We start from the raw sequence: 23,585 nt of genomic DNA on the forward strand, positions 1-23,585 counted from the left end.
TGCCAGTAACTCATATTGGCAATGGTGAGCTTCAAACTTTATCTCATAACTTTAGGCTTAACAACATTTTAAGGGTGCCTGACCTTGCCTCAAACCTTCTTTCTGTTCATAAACTTTGACTTCAAAATAATGTTTTTTGTTATTTTGATGCACATAAGTTCTTAATTCAGGATTTACCCACGGGGAAGATCCTCTACGCAGGATTGAGTAAAGATAGAGTTTACCCCATTTCATCTAATTCTAATATGTCTTCAACTTCCAGCTTCAATTCTATCCAGAATCCTGCTTTTGTTACTGTCAAACCACATCACATCCTTCTATGGCATCACAGACTTGGCCATCCAAGCTCTAAAATCTTACTTTCTGCTTTGAAACCTGTATTTTCTTCTATTTCCTTATCTCAAATTGATGATGTATGCTCAACTTGTGAACACTGTATAAGTGCTAAAATGCACAAGTTTCATTTGAATAAAACTCCTCTTGCTTCTACTTCACTGCTTGAGCTTGTACATAGTGATGTTTGGGGACCCTCTCCACTCACTTCCTTACTTGGTTTCAATTACTATGTAATTTTTGTGGATGATTACTCTCGGTTTACCTAGTTTTTCCTTCTCAAACATAAAAGTGAGGTCCTAGCTGTTTTCAAACATTTTAAATCCATGGTTGAAACTCAGTTCAGTTCTAAGCTTAAGATCCTAAGAACTGATAATGGGTCTGAGTATATTAACCATGAATTTAAGACCTTTTGTTCCACTTCTGGCATTCTTCACCAATCTTCCTGCCCACATACTCCTGAACAAAATGGTGTTTCAGAGAGAAAGCATAGGCACATAGTTGAAACTGGTCTCACTCTTTTGTACCAGTCTCATCTCCCTCTCAACTACTGGTCCTATGCCTTTTCTGCTGCAACTTACCTTATCAACAGAATGCCCTCTTCAGTGTTAGCATTTCATTCACCTTGGGAGAAGGTCTATTCCAAATCACCCTCTATTCATGCCCTTAGAACCTTTGGCTGTGCCTGCTACCCATATCTTAGACCCTTTAACCAAAATAAGTTACAGCCCAGATCCAAGCCTTGTGTGTTTTTAGGCTATCCTCCCCTCTCTAAGGGTTACATATGTCTTGATCCAACTTCTAACAAAATTTATATTGCCTGCCATGTTGTGTTTAATGAATCTCTCTTCCCTTTTGCTTAGAATTCCAATCTCACTGATCCTCATATTCCTTTCTCATCATCTCTCTCTAACTGGTTTTCTCCACCTTCACTCTCTATGGATAAATCTGGTCCTAGTTACACTGCCACTGCTACCAATGCCTCCCTACCTCCTGATCTCACTACTTCTCTTCTTCCTTCTTTTCTTTCTCCAGATACTCCTATTCCTGTTGTTCCTTTACCTTGTTCTATCCCTTCATCTGTTTCTATTCCTGTCAGTTCACCATCTTCCTCCCAGACCACTTCTAGTGTGCCTAATTCCACTGCATTGTCCCTCCCACCACCAATTCTCATCCAATGCTCACAAGGTCAAAACATGGCATCTGTAAGCCTAGAGTTATGCAGGTACAAGTTGACTACACCATTACAGAACCTCCCTCTTTCACTGTTGCCTCTAAACACCCTCAGTGGACAGCTGCTATGGATGCTGAATTTCAATCCTTAAAGAAGAAAAATACATGGTCTCTGGTTCCTCTTCCTCCTCATAAGAATGTAGTCACTTGCAAATGGGTTTATAAGTTGAAAAGACACAGTGATGGCTCTATTGCTCGATATAAGGCTAGGTTAGTTGCCAGGGGATATCTTCAACAATATGGCATGGATTATGATGAGACTTTTAGCCCTGTGGTAAAGCCTGCTACTGTGAGAATTCTCCTAGCTTTGGCTGTGCAATTTGGATGGGAATTGAGGCAGTTAGATGTCAGTAATGCCTTTTTGCATGGGGTTCTCAAAGAGGAAGTATACTTAGCTCAGCCTCAAGGCTATATTGATCCAGCTTTTCCTAAGCATGTTTGCCTTCTTCACAAGGCTCTTTATGGTCTAAAACAGGCCCCTCGTGCCTGGTTTGAAAGATTTACTTCTCACTTGTTGCATATTGGCTTCTGTGCTTCTACTGCAGATAGCAATCTCTTCATTCTCAGGCATGACTCTTCCATTGTCTTTCTGTTGCTGTATGTGGATGACATAATTATCACTGGCAACAAATCCAGCTTTGTCTCTTCTGTGATCAAGCTATTGGGGACTGCCTTTGATCTCAAAGACCTTGGATTACTTCATTATTTTCTTGGCCTGCAAATTGATTATACTCCCTCTGGGTTGTTTGTTCATCAGGCTAAATATGCCTCTGATCTCATTAAGAAGTTTGGCTTGACAGATTGTAAGCCATGTAAAACTCCCTCTTCACCTAACTCTCATCTTCTTCCTAATGATGGTCCTTTACTCTCTGATCCTACATCCTATAGAAGCTTGGTTGGTGCCTTACAGTATCTTACATTTACGAGACCAGACTTATCATTTGCTGTTCAACAGGCCTGTCAACATATGAGTACTCCCACTCACACTCATCTTCAGGCAGCCAAACGTATTCTTAGATATACTCAAGGCACCTTACATTTTGGCATTGCTTTTACTCCTAGTCCTATCTCTTTATCTGCTTATAGTGACTCTGATTGGGCTGGAGACCCTGTGGATAGACGTTCCATTACTGGAATGGTGCTCTTCTTTGGCAATTCTCCCATATCTTGGTCTGCCAAGAAACAAAGCACTGTGTCTCGTTCTTCCACTGAGGCTGAATACCGTGCCTTGGCTTCCACTACTGCAGAATTGTATTGGATCAGAATGTTACTTCGAGATTTTGGTCTATTTCTTCCTCATCCTCCTCTTCTCTGGTGTGATAATGTTAGTGCTCTTGCTATTGCCACTAATCCTGTTTTTCATGCCCGTACCAAACACATCGAAGTTGATTTCCATTTTGTTCGAGAGAAAGTTCTCAGGCGTGATGTGATGCTTAAGTTCATCTCCACTCATGATCAGTTAGCTGATCTGTTCACTAAAAGCCTTCCTTCTCCTCGGTTCAATTGGCTTACCTCCAAACTTATGTGGAAGTTCCCCATTCGTTTGAGGGGGGATGAAAGCCATCACAGTACTGGAGATAGCCATGGATGTACTGAAAATCAAGCATGTTCAAATCATGAGGAAGAAGGAGCTCCAACGGCTAATTATGTCAAAACGGTATCCTTTATGAGATTGAATAAACACAAAGGAAAACAGAAACAAAACGTCACCGTTTCTCATTAAAAGGAAACGGTGTCGTTTTATGTTGTGTATAGTGTGAATATTTAAAGAGAACGGTGCTGTTTCAAGTAAGTGTGTAAGGGTTGTTAATCTGTTAGCAATTGGTTAGAACTGAGAGTGCACGTGTGTAAGTTTGTTAGAGCACGTGTGAGGCAGTTGTTGATCTCACTGGTGCTTCGTCTCTCCCACTGTAACAGTATAAATATAGGTTGGGGACTCCATTGATATTTGTACAAGAGAATATATTCAATGATAAACACTTGAAGAAATTTTACAATTCTTTCTCTCTGTTTCTTTTCTTTCTCTTCTCTGTTTTCTCGTTTCTCATATTCTCTGTAACAAAGTTCATAGATTTGAGAAAACTTTTCAAATCCACGAAAACCTTACAAGCTCCATGGAACCTGCAAGTGCAAGGTATCCCAGTCCAAAAACTCTCCCTCAACCATTAAACCACTCATGGGATCCCCACTATCATTCACCTCCAGAAAATTGTTTCCAACCAACAACTCATCAATCGAACCCGGCACCGATGACCCTTCCCATAAACTCTCTCTACACACATCTCCCATGAATGTCCTCTCCTCTTCTTTAACCGAACCATTATCACTCCCACAAGAGCCCGAAGATGATGAGTTGTTCCCCACAGATAAGCTCGTGACTTCTGTCTCGCTCGAGCGAGGTGATGATGAGTGGTCTGGCAAGTTGAGTTTGGCTGAGGGGCCATAGAGCTTGCGAGCAGCACCATCATAAGCAAGTGCAGCTTCTATGGAAGTATTGAAAGTGCCCAACCAAAGACGAGCGCCGCGGTTTGGTTCTCGGATTTCAGCCACCCATTTGCCCCAAGTTCTTTGCCTAACTCCTCTGTAATTGCAAAGAGCATTTTCTGGCCCTCCTTTCCCTCTCATACACCCTTTTCTCGATCTTCCCATTGATGGTTTCTTTGTCACTTTTCTTGCTTCATTCTCCATGTTAAAACTTTCAATACTGACTCCAACTCTAGCTCTCTTTTCTCTCACACAATGGGCTCTGGTCATTGTCTATATATTGCCAACTAAGCAAGGTCAACAGTAGGCCGGAACTGGGTGATTGACACGTGTAAAATGAGAACTTGGTTTTTTGCTTCTGCATGGTTTTGTAGCTGACACTTGTAAAAAGAGCAAAAACACTTGTCTTGATTATTGGAAGGATGTGAATTTTACATATGAATTACAGTATATTCCATGCTATCTTCTTTTCTTATTCTCATGCTGAAGTTAGACACGTGTGTGTAATGCATGAAAAAATCAATAGGAAGTTGGACAGGTGAGCGTAATTTGAAGGGGCTGGGTGTCACTGCGAGAGAGAAACAGAGGCACATGCTGTAGGTTAAGCAGAAAACGAGGAATTTCTCAGAAAAAACAGCTCGTAGCTTCATGAAAATAAAACGTGTAATTGTCCAACACTGGTTAAGCTTACACCGAGAAAATAGAAAAATTATATTATGTTTCAAGTGTATAGCACTTGGTGTCATGTCAAAATCTGGTGGAGAAGTGTTTTATGACAATTAATGAAGCTACCAAATATGACATAATAATGCTAGAATGTATTATAAAAGGATTTTATTAATATGTATCCTAAGAGCACACAATAATTAATCATTTTTAGAAATATTTTTTTAAAAATTAAAAAAGTATTGACAATTTTTTTAATTTTTGAAAAAATATTTTAAAAAATGAATGGCTTAATATGTGCCTAAGAAAAGAAACACATTAACAAGACCCATTATAAAATTTTCCTAGATAAATCTTATAAATTATGGCAATGAATGCATTTGTTGGATCCGGATCCAAATTTGTATTTGTTGGGCTTTGATTGTGTAATTTGGGGGCCTCAACGATGCCTGCCCTGTGATGATGTGTGTACAATGTGTGACACTTGGGTAAATGTATGTGCATCAGTAAGTCTCTTTTTATTTATCTTTCCATTTTAACTTTTCAGGGATCCCCACCAACTATGGGGTTTGATTGGTCATCATTTATGTCTAATTCACTTTATTTCTTAATAAACTAAAGAAATTCCTAAGAGCTAGTAAGCTAAATAGGAAAGGAATGTCTCGAACTAATGACATGAACTTAAAAGTTCAGTTATGTGTGGGGAGGAATTAGACACCCCACCATTATCTTAAAATAGTATCTTATTTTGATTCAATTCTAATTACACACTATTTTAAAAAATAACTTTGATACTTTACATTTTTTTTTTCTTTTAACAAATAACATTTTGAAAATACTACGCATGCTTTGTTTGCATGGAAAATAAATAGAACATTAAATAAGCTAAAATTTTCCTTTAATGATTAGCTTGGATGAAGAAGGAGTAGAGTTAACTTGGCTGAAAATTGGCCATCCAAACGAATATAAAATAATTAGCAATCATAATTGTAATTTTAATTTCCAAGGCGCTAATCTCATGCAAAGACTACAAAAACCAAAATGATTAGATTTGTGAAGGGGGGATTTGTTGGTTTGATTCGGAGTCTATGAGTTCAATTGATTTGAACTATTGACAATATGTACTTTACTGAAATTTTTATTTGCACTATTGATGCACTATCTTGGAATTTTCTAAACCATTAAAAAAAAAAAAAAAGGTTTTTCAAAAAAAATGATTTGGAAAAGAAAGCATATTATTCATGTCTTTTTTTTGGATTTTTTAAAATCATTCTCTTATTCAAAAAGTATGGCTTTTCGATTTTTGGAGGAGTGCCAATTTGTCTGCTATTAGTAGATAAAATAATTTCTTTAACTTCTCACTACAACAAAATGTATTTTTAGCGACGAAAATTAGTGAGGAAATATTTTTCATCGCTAAAAATACAGCTTTAGTGACGAAATATGAATTTCGTCACTAAAAGTGAAAAAAAATTATTACATTTAGCGACGAAAAATAAATTTCGTCGCTATTGTGAACTAAAAAATAGGCGCCAGTGGAGGGAAATTTTGGCGCAATTTTAATTAAGCTATAGTGACGAAATATTTCATCACTAAAAGTTGAAATTTTTAGTGACGAAATATTTCGTCACTGTAGGTATTGCTGTGATAGTATTAGTGACGAAAATCATTTCGTCGCTATAAGGAAGAATTAGTGACGAAAACTATTCGTCACTAAAAATAACAATGGTTTTGCACTTAAAGTTGAATTTCGTCGCTAAAAATCTGAACAAAATATGGTCTCTTTAGTGACGAAAATAAAATTCGTCTCTAGGTTCTCTTGTGACGAAACAAAAATTCGTCGCTAAAAGTGGGCAATAGCGACGAAAAATTTCGTCACTAAAGACCACTTTTAGTGACGAAACTGATATTTCGTCGCTATTTCCCACTTCTAGTGACGAATTTCAGTTTCATCACTAAAAGTGATCTTTAGCGACGAAAAGTTTTCGTCGCTAAAAATCACTATAAATACTCCAACCCAAAAATTAGCCTCACCCACTTAGCAGAACAAAAAACACTCACCCACTCAAAAAAAAAAACACTGAGAAACCCAAATAAAAAAAAAAAAAGAAAAAAGAAACCCAGCCGATGAAGATGAAGACGAACCGTCGCCGATGAAGATGAACCGTCGCCGATAAAGCTGCCTACCATCGCCGATAAGCAGCCCACCGTCGCCGATAAGCAGCCCACCGTCGCTAAAAATCTTCATCGGCGACACTTTATACATCGTTCTTTGAATCGCCGAGAAAGATGAACCGTCGCCGATGAGCAGCTACCGTCGCCGATAAGCCACTCCAATCATCGGCGACGGTCCGACCGCGACGCTCCGGTAGCGACGGTCCCAGCGTCGCTTCAGCGACGATCCAGCCTCGACAATCCCAGTGAAGCACTCCGGCGACGACGATCCCAACGTCGCTTCAGGTCTTTTTTTTTTTTTTTTTGTTCTTTCTCCTTTTGAGTTTTACTTCAGGGTTCTTTTTTATTTATTTATTTATTTATTTGTTTTGGTGGGTTTTGCTACAGGCACAGTATTTGTTAGTTTTGTGCAGTTTCAAAGAGCAGCTTCAGCAATAGCTCACCGGGAAGTAAAAAGGTTTTTCTTCTTTTTGCCTTTTTCAGGATTCACTTTGTTGTCTATATCCATTTTTTTAGTGAGTTTAATAGTCACAAGGTGCCTTTTTTTTTTGTTTGGGTATATGAATATCAGAATATGATTTGAATATCAAATGGGGTTTTTGTTTAGTGAGTTTAATAGTTACAAGGTGCTTTTTTTTTTTTTGTTTGGGTATATGAATATCAGAATATGGTTGAGTATCAATGGTGTTTTATTGTTTTGGTTGGATCAGGTAGTCTTATAGTAGGTAGTTTGGAACATATATTTAAAAAGGAGGGGTTGCGAGGCATGTATCGCGGGCTCTCCCCGACTATGATTGCATTACTTCCCAACTGGGCGGTGAGTCTTCTACCTTATAGTTCTAGCTTCTTACCTCTGCTTGTTATCAGTTTCTTGACTAGGGAAGTCCCTCTAAAAATGAAAATTTCTAATTAGTTTTGTCAAGAATCTTTCTTTGTGTAATTGGGACAAAGGCTTTGTTGGGGTGCTAAATTGAGCAATTTGAGGAAATGTTATATCTATAAATTGTGAATTATTTTTTTTTTTCTTTTTTTTTTTTTAAATTATTATTATTATTTTTTTTAATTTTTTTTTTTTAACAAAGAAGAGAAGACACTATTTGATTTAGGGGTGGTAAGTGGAAAGTCTAAAAGTGATATTGCTAAAGTTAAAAGAGTCTTGGTAAATACTACTTATAAGAGATTTAATGAGGAAAGAGATGTGGAAGCCCTAATTGAACCAAAAAAAAGGGGCACTGGTGGGTGATGCAAGTGAGGGTTGTCTTGTTGAATTGCTTGCTTCTTGGAAAGGATAGATTGGTTGCCCTAGGAGTGGTGAAATTTGCAATGCCATTGCACATTGTCTTATGTGGTTTATTTGGAGAGAATAGGCATTCAACATTTTCTCATATCCCATAATTCTTCTATTTTTTTGAAATTATTGTTCAACTGGATGTTAGCTTTAGGCAGTATACTCATCTGCCTATTTTCTGAGTTTTTTAGATTGTTTAAACTTCAAATTTTAATTCTTTAGGCACTTACCTGTTGACTTGATTGTTTCTCTATCTAATGAAGTAAAATTACTTATAAACATAGAAAAAGCAATACATCTAAAAAATGATGTTTTTATCAGAAGTCCTTTTGTCACATATTTTATGTGATTATGCACTATTCCATGTTAGAAATGATGCATCTTTTTGTTCAAGGTGTATTTGATATGTGTCAGAAGGTATCTGAGTGGTGAGAACTGAGAAGTATCTTTGTATTAGTATCAGCATGTGTATCCAATTCAGATGCAGCTCCAATCTGGAAGTGGTACACAGTTGATCCATTTCTCCTGTCATATTAATAAGAGATCTATATTTGTATATTACAGGTTTTAGCTGCACTTGGAACTGTGTACTTTGAGCATGTACTTCCTGATATTATTCGAAATTGTTCTCATCAAAGAGCATCTGTACGTGATGGATATTTGACACTTTTCAAGGTAAACACATCTTTGTATGACTCTTTGCTGATATCAGAGGTTTTTGCTTATAGGCTCTCTGTAATTGTTGCCTTCTTATGGGAATTTATTGCAGTATTTACCAAGGTCATTAGGCATCCAATTTCAGAACTATTTGCAACAGGCTCTTCCTGCTATATTAGATGGTACATGTGCTATCATTTGGGAATTTTTCTTATGCTCTGTATGCTAAGTTGGCACTCTTTCTTTAGAGGTTTTTTGGCACCATTTTTCTAATATAATATCGGCTTATACTCTTACAGGTCTTGCTGATGAGAACGAATCAGTACGTGAAGCAGCACTAGGTGCTGGACATGTCCTGGTTGAGCACTACGCAACAACGTATGCACTCTTTAGATTTCTTGTGCTTCTCATTATAGGTTTCTTGATGCCAGTGAGCTCTAGCTCAACTAGCATCTCCTCCCCTTGTAAGTGCTAGGTGGAGGGTGAGGTTGTGGGTTTGAGATCCACAGGGTGTGTGCGTAACTTTCATGTCAATAAAAGCATATGTTTCTCTATTCCCTCTCTCTTTCCATGCTCACTAAAATGTAGCCATGAAGTCACGATTAAGATTTAAGAAAATATTCTAGGTGTTTCTCAAATTTTGCATTTAATCTGAAAAATACCTTGAATAAGCTGGTTGGTGATTAAGCTTTGAAGAATAATAGCATTTTGAAGTCTTTTTTGTAAAATTTATGCAATTTTTTAAGATTTTGGAATCTTTTGCAATTCCTTAATATTAAAACCTTTCACAAATTGTTTGGTCACAGTTACTCAAATTCTTTTAATAGTCTGCCATAACTTGGGACATCAACTGAATATCTGTGAATGTTATATTGATTGATGGTTCTATTTTCATTTGACAAGTTCTTTCTATTCTCATGTTTGTTATTTTCATCCCAGGTCTTTACCTCTGCTCCTGCCAGCTGTTGAAGATGGTATTTTCAATGATAATTGGCGTATTCGACAGAGCTCTGTGGAGCTGTTGGGTGATCTCTTGTTTAAAGTATTTACTCCTCACCTACTTCCAGTATTTCCTTTTAGGAATTCCTACAAATTGCTATATTAGATGATCTGTATTTCTTCCAGGTTGCTGGAACTTCTGGAAAAGCTTTGCTTGAGGGTGGCAGTGACGATGAAGGTGCTAGCACTGAAGCTCAAGGGCGTGCTATCATTGAGGTTTTGGGAAGGGATAAGCGTAATGAAGTTCTTGCTGCATTATATATGGTTCGAACAGATGTCAGCATATCTGTGCGTCAGGTAAGAAGGCAAAGCACTTATTATTTGTTTTTCCTGACTTGGATAAATTATTCATTTTTGGCTACATATGTTCTATGTTAACTGAATTCACTCATTTTCCAGGCTGCTTTACATGTGTGGAAAACCATAGTGGCAAATACTCCAAAGACTCTCAAGGAAATTATGCCAGTTCTAATGAATACTTTAATTACTTCTCTTGCATCATCATCATCCGAAAGGCGGCAGGTCTGTACTTATATATTGGTGATCCATTTTTGTTGAGCAACAACCTACAAAATTCATAAAATACTATTGCTCTGTTTCAGGTTGCTGGACGATCACTGGGTGAGCTTGTTAGGAAGCTTGGTGAAAGAGTACTTCCTTTGATCATTCCAATTTTATCCAAAGGGCTGAATGACCCTAATACTGGCAGAAGACAGGTAGAATGTTTTCCTATTGTTATTCTGTTTTCTATCTCATTAGCCTTTTTGGAATTGCAACTGTACTTTTTTAGTAAGAAATTCCTTACAATCATGAAATCTCCCATCTGGTAAACTCATATTAGAATTTATACTATGTTTGACCGCATTTAGAATATGCTCAGAGGTCTTAGAAAAATGCTGTAAATACTTTTAAATGCTGCAAGTAGTTTTAAATTTAACATTCTATATAAAGTAAAATGAGAAAGTAAAAGGCAAACTGGAAATATATTCCAAATTGAATTTGAATGATCAGGGAAGTCTTTGGGATGCTGAGAGTGGTATTATTTTCAGCTTGTTGAATTTGGATGATCAGGGAAGTCTTTCAGACTGAGAGATGTATCATTTCCAACTTATAGCCATCTGGTGTGTTTTCTGTGTGGCTATGACTGGTCCAGGGGTCAAATTTGGCAAAGAGTAAATTAATACCAATTGCTGGAGTGGGAGGGGTAAATGACTTGGCTACAATATTGTGTTGTAAAGTAGGTTCATTACCAATGACTTTTGTGGGTTTCCCAGTAACTTTAGGGCTTGAGAAATCTGGAACATCATTATAAAGAAATGGAAGGTGTCTGGCAAGTTGGGAAAGGTTATATTTGTTGAAAGGCGAGAGTTAACTCTTACCCTAATCTTTTCCCTGGTCACATGGTGGAATTGTGCATTTGCACGAGCCTTTTAGGATTGCAAGTTGGTATCTGTTGAAACTTTTCTTTATGTTTTGCACCCCAATTTTTTTTGGGAGTAGAGGATGGATAAATTTATTGGTGATTATTGCATTTAGATAAATATATTGTTTTCTCTTCTTATGTTGCTTTGAAAGGAGATGGTTGAGTAGGTTCTAGTTACCTCAATTGGTTAAGTCTCTTGTCATGGAATAAGGACCCACCTTGAATCTTGCCTACACCAAAAGAAACCTATAGGTGGCTTGGCCTTATGGTTAAGAGTAATCATTATGGAGTAGATGCTGTCATTTTAAATCTTGTTGTATCTATCAGAAAAAAAGAAAGGACACGGTAGAAGTTCCAATGAGCTCAAATGGCAGTTCCTCTCCTTGTAAGAGTAAGGTGTAGGGTGATGTCATGGGTTTTAGACTCACTGAGTGTGTGCATAGTTACCAATTTTTAAACAGAGTAGAAATTTTCTTTGGAAGTGTTGATTTGGGTGTAAAACTTCCTCATTTTTGTTTGGACAGTTGCGTGGGGGAAACTTTTGATGGTGTCATATTTGTTAGGACAGTTGTGTGGGGAAATTTTTTATGGACATCCTTTTACTCCTCTGTTCGCTGGTGGGAGAATTGTGGTCTTTTTTAGTTTCACTCGTAGTTAAAAGGGTGATGCCAAGAACAATTCGCAAATTACTTGGATGCTGGCAAGAAAAGTTTGGTTGTTCTGAGAGTAGTAAAATTTTGAGGGCTGTTACATTGTGCCTCATGTGGAAAATTTGGAATGGTATAATTGTTGGACTTTTGAAGTTGGACTTTCTCCCATTGTGATTAAATTTCTGTCGTTCATGTATTTACTTAACTGGACTAATTCTTTAGCCAGTTTACTGTGACCATTCTCTTCCTTCTAATAAAATGAAAAAAGTAGGTGAGATGTAAAGGAAATTAGAAGTTAGGTGATTTTTTTATAAACTAGATGTTGCCTGTGTTTGGATAGCAATTTTTCTTACTCAAAGTAAAGTTGCGTTTTGTGTTTTTTTTTTTTTTTGCCGCGCGGGGGACAAAATTTACTGTGCATGTACTGTATGTGCACTGTTCATGCACTGTTTACACAATATTTAATATTAAAAGTGGGTCCCACAACACTATTCACACATTTAAAAATTATTTTGCTACAGTGTTTTCAGCAATAATCAGTTTTTATCAACTTTCAGCAACAATAAGTATTATCCAAACGGACCCGTTATGTGACTTTGTGAAGAAAAAACTGGAGAGTTTACAGTGTACATGGGCTATGCATTATTTTGGTTAAAGTGTCTTATTCATTTCTAATATTTACATGACTGGCAGGGTGTTTGCATTGGCCTAAGTGAAGTGATGGGCAGTGCTGGTAAGAGTCAGTTATTGAGTTTCATGGATGAGCTGATCCCTACTATTCGGACTGCCCTTTGTGATAAGTATGTTTCACCTCTTTGTGATCTTCTAAATGATAAAGTTGTATATATAGTTGTATATGAACTTTGTAATTATTTGTACCTTTGAACAGCATGCCTGAGGTTCGTGAGTCTGCAGGCTTAGCATTTAGTACTCTCTACAAGGTGATTGATCTATTTTCTGTTCTCATTTCAAATTATATTTTCAAAACTATATTTTTGCAAATTAGAGAAAAATAAATTGTCATGATATAGAGTGCTGGATTGCAAGCAATCGATGAAATTGTTCCAACTCTTCTGCACGCTCTGGAGGATGATCAAACTTCTGATACTGCCCTTGATGGGCTCAAGCAAATCTTAAGGTGTGATATGATCTGTGCAACTTACATGTGATCACTTGCTGATTTAATCTCAAGATCTATATTTTCTAACAGTTGTCTAAATTACTGCCTTTGTCTGTTAGTGTCAGGACTACTGCTGTTTTGCCTCATATTTTGCCCAAGCTGGTCCATCTTCCTCTTTCGTATGTGTCTCCTCCTCAAATTTAGAAAACGTGTTTCTATATGATTTTTTTAGTAACTTCTATCACTGAACCTTCTTTGTATGTATTCAGTGCCTTTAATGCACATGCTCTTGGAGCTTTAGCCGAAGTTGCTGGACCTGGTCTCAACTTTCACCTTGGCACTATTCTCCCAGCTTTACTATCTGCAATGGGCAGTGAGGAAAAGGTATGCTGTTTGGATGAGCATTCATATTTCTATGGCAGTTATTCCTTTTAACCTTTGATGAGAGATGAATTCACAATTCTGGTTTCCTACCCCCTCCCCCACGCTCTCTTTCCCTCTTTAGTTTCATTTGTCTGGCAGTTTATCTGTTTGATCATGGAACATCTTTAAATTGTAGGATGTTCAAAATTTGGCAAAGGAGGCTGCAGAAACAGTGGCCTTAGTAATTGACGAGGAAGGTGTTGAGTCTCTGATATCGGAGCTTCTTAAAGGTGTTGGTGATAGTCAGGTAGCTATAGTTAAGGCTCTCCTTTTGTGTCCTGCTTTCTCTCTCTCACTGTCTCTCACTTTGTTTCTCTGGTCTCTTATGGTTTCAGGCTTCAATTAGAAGAAGTTCTTCCTATCTGATAGGGTATTTCTTCAAGAACAGCAAGCTATATTTGGTTGATGAAGCTCCAAACATTATATCAACCCTGATTATCTTGCTTAGTGATTCGGATCCATCTACTGTTGTGGTACTTGTTACTAGTAATTAATGTTGTGCTATTGATCTGCATATTTTGGATTGTATCTTATATTCTTTTCAACAGGTTGCTTGGGAAGCTTTGTCAAGGGTTATCAGTTCAGTTCCAAAGGAGGTACTTCCTTCATATGTAAAATTAGTACGTGATGCTGTATCTACATCGAGAGACAGAGAGCGTAGGAAAAAGAAGGTGAGAAATAGTTTAGATGATTACTTACAGTTGATTCTTTGGTTCGATAAATTTCAATTTTGTGTATGTTTAGATGTTGTTCCATGCAAGGTCAATTAATCTAAATGTTTTATTTGATGCAGGGAGGACCAATTTTAATACCTGGATTCTGCCTCCCGAAAGCACTTCAGCCGTTACTTCCAATCTTCCTCCAAGTATTCTTGCTATTCTTTTTTGGAATCTCTGCATATTTAGTTGCAATTTGTGTCTCTTCAATTTTTAATATTGTTTTTCCCTTTTTTGTTGTTGTGAGAATATAAAGCTTACTGAAAAGTAAATTATCTTTGTCAGCTTCCTCGACTGGGACCTCTGACTATAGTGTCATATGCTTTTGTCTTGTGCCTTTTAACAAACTTCTGGTGGTTGTATCTAGCATATTGTCATGCCGGTTCCTCCCCTGGGAACTATATTGTTTTTCTCTGGTGTCTGCAAATAAACTTCTGGTAGTTACATCTAGCATACTGTCATTCTGGCTCAATGATGGAAAAAAAGAGATGAGAACAGTAGCCCTGAGTTTATTATTGCCACATTCCTGAAAGATAAACTTACTGTTTTTATGGGGGACCTGCAGGACAGTTTTTATGATTTGACCTTTTATGGGGTAGGGAGGTTTCATATGGTCCCCCTAGGCTCAACATGGGTCAGCCCCTGGTGGATTATAACCACTGTTTTCGTTGTCATTGAGTCTTAAAGTTTTCGGCCTTTACTGAACCTTTAGTTTCCTTTTAATTTAACAATGACTGAGATTTTGTTTTTATTTATTTTTAATATTCATTTTTTTAATAGTTTAGATAGACAAGACATGCACCTTTTAGATTTTTTATTTATTTAAAAAAAGCTAAAATTTTTAAATCAGAGTAAGGATGATGCTTTATTAAATAACTAAGTAACCTTGGGAGCTTGAAGTGGGCTTGGGATTTTGTTTAATGGGCTTCAGCGAATTCTCTTCTTCGAACATGGCAGAAAAAAAGAAGAAACCTTCTGGTCCTATGGGCACTATCCCACATTGCTAAAGAGGGAGTAAATGCTTTATTGTAGCCTTTAATCTAACTTCTTGTATATTGGAACCATTGAATTTTGAATATGGTAAAGTTGCACTCCAGGTTGGGGAATTAATCCTTTGATACCCATCACAATGGCTCTATTTGCAATATTCCTATCTTTTTTTCTGGATATTTATATTGTAACTTGAGTGGTGAAATACTATCTCCCTCCAATATTATAATAATATTAATTATTTTTATTATTATTTATACATTTTCACAAGTATGTTCGGCCACTAATATTGTACTGCACCTTCAGGGTCTAATAAGCGGGTCTGCTGAATTAAGAGAGCAGGCAGCATTGGGTCTTGGGGAGCTGATTGAAGTAACTAGCGAGCAAGCTTTGAAGGAATTTGTCATCCCAATAACAGGGTATGTACCATGGAATGTTGAGGATATAGATTGTATCCTAAATCTTGTTTATATTGTTTGATCAACTCCATTTCTCATCTTAAGCTATGAGGTCATTTGCCATGTCCCCTGAAAATTTGAGCAATTAATTCACTAAACTATTGTGTTAGTTGCAATGTCCCACTATTGAGTTTCTCCTTTTCTATTATGTGTAACCTTAATATTCATTGATTACAATTCATACCATGTGTTTATTTTTCGGTGTTTTTCCGTGATCATGTGATAAACTTGTGGACATTGAGGTTAAGTATGATGGGAATTGGAGAAATTTAAACAGTGGGGGATGTTGCAACTAATCAGACTTTAAGGGGCTGGTTGTTCAATTTTAAATTTTAGGGAGAACATTGCAAATTACTTTAATTTTTGGTGGGAAACTGCAGTTATACCTATGTTGTATAAAGCATTATCCTCTGTGGATGAACGTGCTTATGTTATATACTCATTGTTTCTTCCTTTGTGGCTTGTTATGTTTTTTTTTTTTTTTGGGATGTAAAAGATAGAAAGGCTTGTTATATTTGACTTAAAATAAACGGTGCACACTAGCTGTTCTATAAGTTACATGTTTCCCATGGTTGTGCTAAGACATTATTCTTGTGGAAACTGATTGTGGCCGTTGTATGTTTACTCCTACAGGCCTCTTATCCGGATCATTGGTGATCGGTTCCCCTGGCAGGTGAAGAGTGCCATTTTGTCTACTTTAAGCATCATGATAAGAAAAGGTGGGATGGCCTTGAAACCTTTTCTTCCTCAGCTTCAAACAACATTTGTCAAATGTCTACAGGATAGTACAAGGTTCGCTGGATGTACTCAACTAGTATAAAAAAAAAAAAAAAAAAACATTTTCGCTACTGTTGGTTCTTCTATCTGTAATATGACTATTATATCCTAGGCACAGGTGACATGCTTTCTGTTGTAGATTTTGTTAATTCCCTCTCTTTTTTAATGTAATTTTACATGAGATACTCCTCTATTTCAAAACTATCTTATTACTTATAAAACAAATGAGTATTAGATCAACTTATCCCAAAAAAAAAAAAAGAGTATTATATCCTCTGTTTTTGGGTGCTGTACACATTCATAGATGCTTCCGTTGTGACATTGACAATGTTTTTTTTATTTTGTTTTTTTATGAACATGATGATATTGACAATGTTGTTATATAACATGAAGTAAACATTATTTACCTTGATTGCTTGTTGAGTTTGATTTAGTTTGCCCTAATAACGGTAGAATGTAATCACTTGCGTGCATTATTTATCGAATTTATATGCTTTATTCTTTGGTTACTTATTAGATTGTATTTGAGTGCAGAACTGTTCGTTCAAGCGCTGCCCTTGCTCTTGGAAAGCTCAGTGCACTCAGTACCAGGGTTGACCCTTTAGTTGGTGACCTCCTATCCAGTTTGCAGGTGAGGATTGTCCTTTTTTAATAACACTGCATGTTGAATTCAAAGCTGGATTATGTAATGCTGCTGGTTTTTGACTTTTAGGCATCAGAGGGTGGTGTTCGGGAGGCCATTCTAACTGCTTTAAAAGGTGTCATAAAGCACGCTGGGAAGAGTGTGGGCAGTGCTGTTAGAAGCCGTGTCTTCATTCTCCTAAGGGATTTGATTCATAATGATGATGACCAAGTTCGAATATCTGCTGCAAGCATATTGGGCATCATATCACAGGTAATTTTTGGACAATATAAGGAATTTTTAAACTAATTTTGTTGAGTCTAAATTTTTGTTAATGTTTCTCTGAAAATGAGAAAGAAATTAAATATTTTTAAGTTTTTTTTACTGGATTTCATCTTTACTAATCTTTAATGGTAATTCAATACTGCTACGCTGATATTGATCTGATATTGATTTGCCATTTAACCTTTCTTTACTGATATCACAGTATATGGAAGATGCTCAGCTGACTGACCTGCTCCAGGAACTGTCAAGTTTGCTTTCATCTCCTAGTTGGTCTGCAAGGCATGGTTCAGTACTCACAATCAAATCCATGCTAAGACACAATCCCACTGCAATTTGTATGTCTCCATTCTTCCAGTCTATAGTAGACGACCTTAAGGAAACCTTGAAAGATGAGAAGGTATATATTCCTATGCTGTTACATTTAATGATTTTACTTTTGCCTAATGTTAACACTTTCTGTCAAACAGTTCCCTCTTCGTGAAACATCAACGAAGGCTTTAGGAAGGCTTGTGCTCCATCAAATTCAACATGAACCATTGAGCAGCACTGCACATCTGGATATTCTTTCATCCGTGGTATCTGCTTTGCATGATGACTCCAGTGAAGTGAGAAGAAGGGCATTATCTGCTCTAAAAGCAGTTGCAAAAGTATGCGGTTAAGCTTTTGTAATCCTGCATTGAAATTATGTACTGTATCTTGTGGATTTCATTGGAATATTTACACTTTATATGTCGTAAATTGCGTTGCAGGCAAACCCATCAACCATTTTGGCCCATATTTCTGTTATAGGCCCCTCCCTTGCTGAGTGTTTGAAGGACGGAAGTACTCCAGTGAGACTTGCTGCAGAAAGATGTGCTCTGCATGTCTTCCAATTGACAAAGGGTATTTTCTTCTGTTCTTTATCTTTTTATCTCACATTTCTGCTGCATACTTTTTCCTTGGATGACCCATCAACAATAAATAGAGTGAGTTCTTCACTGTTGTTTTGATCATTCAAAAGGGAAAGTGTTATTAATCATCTAATAAGTTTCTTTCCGTGACACTAATTGGTGGAACAAAGAAGTGCTATTCATCAACTTGGTTGTTTATGTTTCCAGGTACAGAAAATGTTCAAGGTGCACAGAAATTTATAACGGGCTTGGATGCGAGACGACTATCAAAGTATCCTGAACTGAGGTATATAGCTTCAAATACCTATTGTATCTATATTCATTTGTTCAACTGTACAAAGTGAATGGAATAAATGTTTTTTTTTTTCCTTTTCTGGCGGGCATAGTTAATTGTTAGGAATTTGTTTTTGCTCTCAACTATATAATTCCTACGTTTGTGGAATATTTTCTCTATCAATTTTCTTTTTTTAAATATTGCTTTAATGCTTTTGCTCATTTTTGTATTCTTCATAATATTTTTTGGGGTCTGGTTTCCATTATTTTCCGTTGATATTGTCTCAAAATGTGCTAAATCATTAAGTAATCTTCTTGTGTGAGTTAATAACTTAATATAGAAATGAAAGAAGATTAGGGGTCACATGAAATGAAAACAGAAAAATGGGTTTATAGCAGATACAAAGTGCTAGGAAGCATGGACACGTGTACTGGTACGGGTATGACATGGCAATATAAGCAATTTCTGAAAAATAATAACATGACACAGCAGTTAAAACGCTGATACAGCATGGGTACGGAACCCCAAATGAAGTGTCCGTGTTTCCTGGACTGTAATAATGAAATCTGGCGTCAAATTGAGAGGTGTAGTTTTGCGGGAGTCTCAGAAGAATGGTTTGCTGTAATTGGATGCTAGACAGTGATTGGGAAAAAAAGAAAAAAGAAATGGATATTGTCTCCCTTGCCTTTGGAGGAAACCCTGATGCAAAAACCTTTTTTTTTTTTGGGGTAAACGAAGAGAGAGACAGCTGATGCAGATACCTTGGTTATAGTGAGATGCATCAGACTAGTGATTGGAAACCTCTGTAGAAAACAAGAATTTGGACCAAATGGCATAACTTTCCCATGAAAAAGGTGAGGAGGCCTTGGAGGGCAAGGTCATGGGTTCAATCTTGTATGGGTGTATGGCGTGCACCTATAATCGAAGAGAGAATAAAATGTGGATCAGTTTTTTCAAATGAAATCTTTTAGAGTACATCACAAAGAGACAGGATTGAATCCAGATATCTGGATAAAATATGTGGGATTGGCTTTTTTATTTATTTATAAATATCTTATAGAGAGTGGAATTCCCATTACTAATGAGCATGTGGAGCGGTGTATTCTGTAGGTATAGGACTATTGTGCATAAAGAACACTGCCAACCTTTAAATAGCTATGTTTAACATGGCAAAGGTGTGCTAGATAGCTGTAGTTTTGCAAAGAAAAATGGCATATGGATTACCAAGGCATTGCAACCGTTGCGTCAAACAAGTTTTAACTTGTATGCTAACCCTTTAGGTTGATTGATTAATCAAAGGTTACCTGGTATTAGCCTTATGTAACTTGTGCCAAATTCACTGTCATGGCCCGTAACATGGGTACCCAATATAGCACTAGAAGTACATACATGGTATATATAGATGTGCCAGTCGACATGCATACTTGTGCTATGGTACTGTTATTGTGTGTCTATTGCAAGGGGATTCAGCGAAGCATAGATGTGCCAGTGGACATGAGCTTGCTTAAAAGTTATGCCCATTTTTCTGTGTTTTACCAATTTCTTTCTGCCTTTTTTTTTTTTTTTTTTAAATTTTAAATATGCTTTAAAATTTTTGGTTTGCATTGGCTGATCGGTGGAATATTAAATGCAGTGATGACAGTGAAGACAGTGAAGATGACTCGGCAAGTGGCTGATAATCAATTCTTTGCTGAGCCTACGTAAATTTTAATTCTTCACGAGTGGAGGTATGGGGAATATTAACTAATTGAGAAGTCAGTTGCCAGAGTTTGATAAGGATCTTCTGTTTAATATAGATACACAGACACACAGTTAGAGGCGTGATACCCAATTTTTGCTAACCTGGGTGTTACGATGTCAATTTCTTGTGACTCGGGGATTTTGACAATCATATGTACAAAAATGAAGGCAAACAGTGGCTTGATTTTTGTTTGGCAGTTGTATTTGTTATGTTAGTTTTGAGTTGATATTTAAAGAATGTCTTCTTGTAATTGTATCCACTCCATAATTTCAAATAGTGAAAATATTTATTTTAAATAGAAGCATGTTAACTTACAGGTTAGTATTCAACATGATATAAGTTTTGTCGGGCCAAATTGTTCCAATGAAAATAATAAACATGCAACCATTCAGGAAGTAGAATCATTGAATAATATTATTATACAACTCAAACAACAGAAAGGAGACCATTGAAAAGTCTTATGTAACAAGTCTTGTTATTGCACCAATGCAAACATTCCTCCAATTGATTCTGAAATATAGCACACAGAAAGAGTCACTAGTGAATAAGTGTATAAAGAATAATGTTGAATAAGATTCTTTCAAATAAAATAAGTAGGTGATTTGAAGCTGAAAAACTGATATTTAACCAAAAAAAAAAAAAAAAAAAAAAAAAAAACCGTAGTTATATTTGTAGTGCAAATTATGAATGCCTATCGACAAGCCATAATCATAGATTAATTATGTGTATCTTAAAACTGATATAACTGTCTTTGTATATATATTATGCATTCAACAAGGTGGATAAATTTGCCCACTATAATGGCAATTTACTGCTCTACTAATTATTTAGAATATTTGCAATTACATGTATCAGTGCATGTGATCAATGTCCACTATAATGCCTAATAGTTTTGTTTATTTATTTATTTATTCATTTATCAACAAGGCACAATATTTGTAACTTATTAGTTTAGATTTAGTAAAATAGTACATTCAGACTTTTCACGCGTATCATGTTTAAAGAGAGTGAGAGTGTCACTTACCAAATGTTTTTTCCGGTTTTTTGCTTGTAAAGTTTTCTTACGCAAATTGATTGTTCGTAGGGGTGTCCTTTTAATTTTTCGCAATAATCTAGGCATGATTTAACAAGATGATATATTGGTTCATTTAGATACAATGGTTTGTTGATGCAGTTTTCTAAAGAGTTCACAATAGACCGTGAAAGACTTCGACCGCTTAATTTTTTAAAACAATTTCGATTTTCGATGACAATGCAACCATGAAGTAGAAAAGGAAGGTTTTCTCGTTTAGTGAGATGAACAAGTACTGGAATTGGCAAACGGTTAAGGGTACGAGAATTTGTCTGTGCTTCAACAAGAATAGGAATAATTAACACAATCACCCTTAGCAAAAGTCTTTTTGTGAAACTCTTATCCATTGATTTTATCTCACTATAATTGAAACTGCACTGCAAATTTTGTACTATATAAATAATTGAACGATTATAAAAGTGTGAAGTTAATATATATATATATATATGTAGGGACTCAGTTTGGATTGACCCTGAGTATGAATGGGTTTTCAGCCGAATCAAGCCCAAACAATAAATTTATAGAGAGTGGTTTTAAGGTTTAGGCGCTGGCCGTCGTTCATCAAGCGTGAACCTTTATTTATAAAAAAGATACTTAGGGTTTCTATACAACTGGGAGGATGCTCCTCGGCCATGGGCCGAGGAAGCCTTTTTCTTCTCTTTTTTCCCCCTCCCTTTTTTCCTTTACTTGCTTTCCTTATATAGTCTTCATCTTTCTATCTCCTTATTCCATCTGTTGATCATTCATTTGCCTCTCCTCTGGCCGTCCGTTCCATCAGAGGCCTTATCAGTACTCGAGTGGTTCACTCTGATCAACGTTGCCCTGCTAAGGGGTTATATCCCCATTAATGCGGCCAGAGGGGTTAGGTGAATGCATTAAATGCGAGGGTGACAGCTTACTTTGGGCCTAGTCTTTCCCGAAAATCACCATTGTCAGGCCGAGGATGAAGAGGTCCTCGGCGTGGATTGGGAAAAGAGGCTTTCCCCAATTTAGCCTTGAATAGTCAGTGCTCCTCGGCATGGGCCTTGGGCTTGCTACTCGATGGGCTGAGGCTATCAAGCTCACGGGCCCCACAATAGCCCCTCAAAACCCTGCTGCACGTTCCCTCGGACGGGGAGGAGGGTTTTGATACCTGCGGGCCCTCTAGACGAGTCTTCCCGCTTCGGCTCGTGTTAATGCTAGCGGCTTTTTGACTGCCCGATGCGCGTTTTTAGCGTTTCAAGACTTAATGGGTGTCCACATTAAATTTTGGCGGCACCACGTTTCCCACTTTCAACGGTATGATCTCTGGCTTTTATGAACAAGCGGTTACATTTGGGGACCTAAGGGGGAGTATAAGTATCTGTTTGAACCGCCTGGTTTCATCATTTTCGCGCTTACAACCATTGATGTGTATGACTTAAGTCTAGTTCAACTTGCACTCTTCCTGAAGAGAATCGCCATACTTCTGTAAGTCTTCTTTTTCTAGCGACCCCAAATTTCCTTGATTTTACTCCTCCTTTTCTTCTTTTAGAACTTTTAGTCATCTTTGGGGAATGGGTAAGTTTAAGAAGTTGGTTGAGTTCGACGAGATGATGAACAAATTCATTGTCGACTATGGAATACCCAATAATGTGAGTTTGAAGTACTGTGAAGAAGGGGAGTGGTACCTTAAGAGGAGAAAGGGTGAAGTTGTGATCCCAATAGTCGCTTTTGTAGAAGGGGGGATGAGAATCCCTATGAGGCCAGTAACTCTCAATTACCTTAGGCATTTTTGCCTGGCTCCTACTCAGTGTGCCGTGAATGTATTTAGGATATTAGGGTGTGTAGATACCTGAATGAGAAAATAGGGCTGAGACTGACTCACCACGATGTGAACTGGTGTTACAACCTTCATCACCTGAGGGGTAAGACGTATTATATGAAGACAAGGGACGATAGGGTTCGTCTTATCCAGTGTCTTCCTGATTCCAATAAGGGGTTAACCCAAGATTTCCTCATAGTGTCGGGAGAGTGGCACAACGGTTTTCATTGCCCAACAGTAGAGGGGGAGCCAGGTAGGATATCCGAAGTAAAAGGCAATCTAGGTTTCAGTATTTTCAAGTTTTATAACCGTATATTTGATTTGGTTGATTAACCATAGGAGTTTCACTTTTCTTGTCACAGATCCGCACGCCTTTACACGTCATTTCCATCTGGTTAACAAAGCGGATTTGGAGACCGTTCTTAGGTAGGACCTTTTCCTAAACGAAACCGATAAATAGGTCAGAGCTGCTCATCACATCCTCGGATGCGACCCAGCTCAGAAATCATTCTCAGTCCCGAAGCAC

General features: G+C 37.1%; 2 protein-coding genes across 2 annotated transcripts; one reads left to right on the forward strand and one right to left on the reverse strand.

The window, feature by feature from the left end:
- Positions 1–3,669: 3,669 nt before the first annotated feature.
- Positions 3,670–4,254, reverse strand: LOC112025147 (dehydration-responsive element-binding protein 2D). The gene has a single exon (XM_024057811.2). The coding sequence runs from the start codon at positions 4,252–4,254 to the stop codon at positions 3,670–3,672; it is 585 nt and encodes a 194-aa protein (XP_023913579.1).
- A 4,297-nt stretch (positions 4,255–8,551) lies between these two features.
- On the forward strand, positions 8,552–20,533 carry LOC112010327 (protein ILITYHIA). The gene is made up of 26 exons (XM_065773294.1): positions 8,552–8,596; positions 8,723–8,854; positions 8,949–9,018; positions 9,136–9,214; positions 9,776–9,878; positions 9,962–10,132; positions 10,235–10,357; positions 10,438–10,551; positions 12,602–12,708; positions 12,798–12,849; positions 12,940–13,046; positions 13,148–13,207; positions 13,298–13,412; positions 13,588–13,698; positions 13,787–13,924; positions 14,000–14,122; positions 14,245–14,316; positions 15,464–15,576; positions 16,249–16,407; positions 16,927–17,023; positions 17,105–17,287; positions 17,502–17,696; positions 17,767–17,946; positions 18,049–18,181; positions 18,397–18,475; positions 20,097–20,533. Exons 1-26 carry the CDS (start codon positions 8,552–8,554, stop codon positions 20,137–20,139), a joined length of 2,904 nt encoding a protein of 967 aa, XP_065629366.1. The 3' UTR covers positions 20,140–20,533.
- Positions 20,534–23,585: the final 3,052 nt, after the last annotated feature.

Source organism: Quercus suber, unplaced genomic scaffold (genome assembly GCF_002906115.3).
Source record: "Quercus suber isolate HL8 unplaced genomic scaffold, Cork oak 2.0 scaffold_72, whole genome shotgun sequence".
Taxonomy (NCBI): Eukaryota; Viridiplantae; Streptophyta; class Magnoliopsida; order Fagales; family Fagaceae; genus Quercus; species Quercus suber.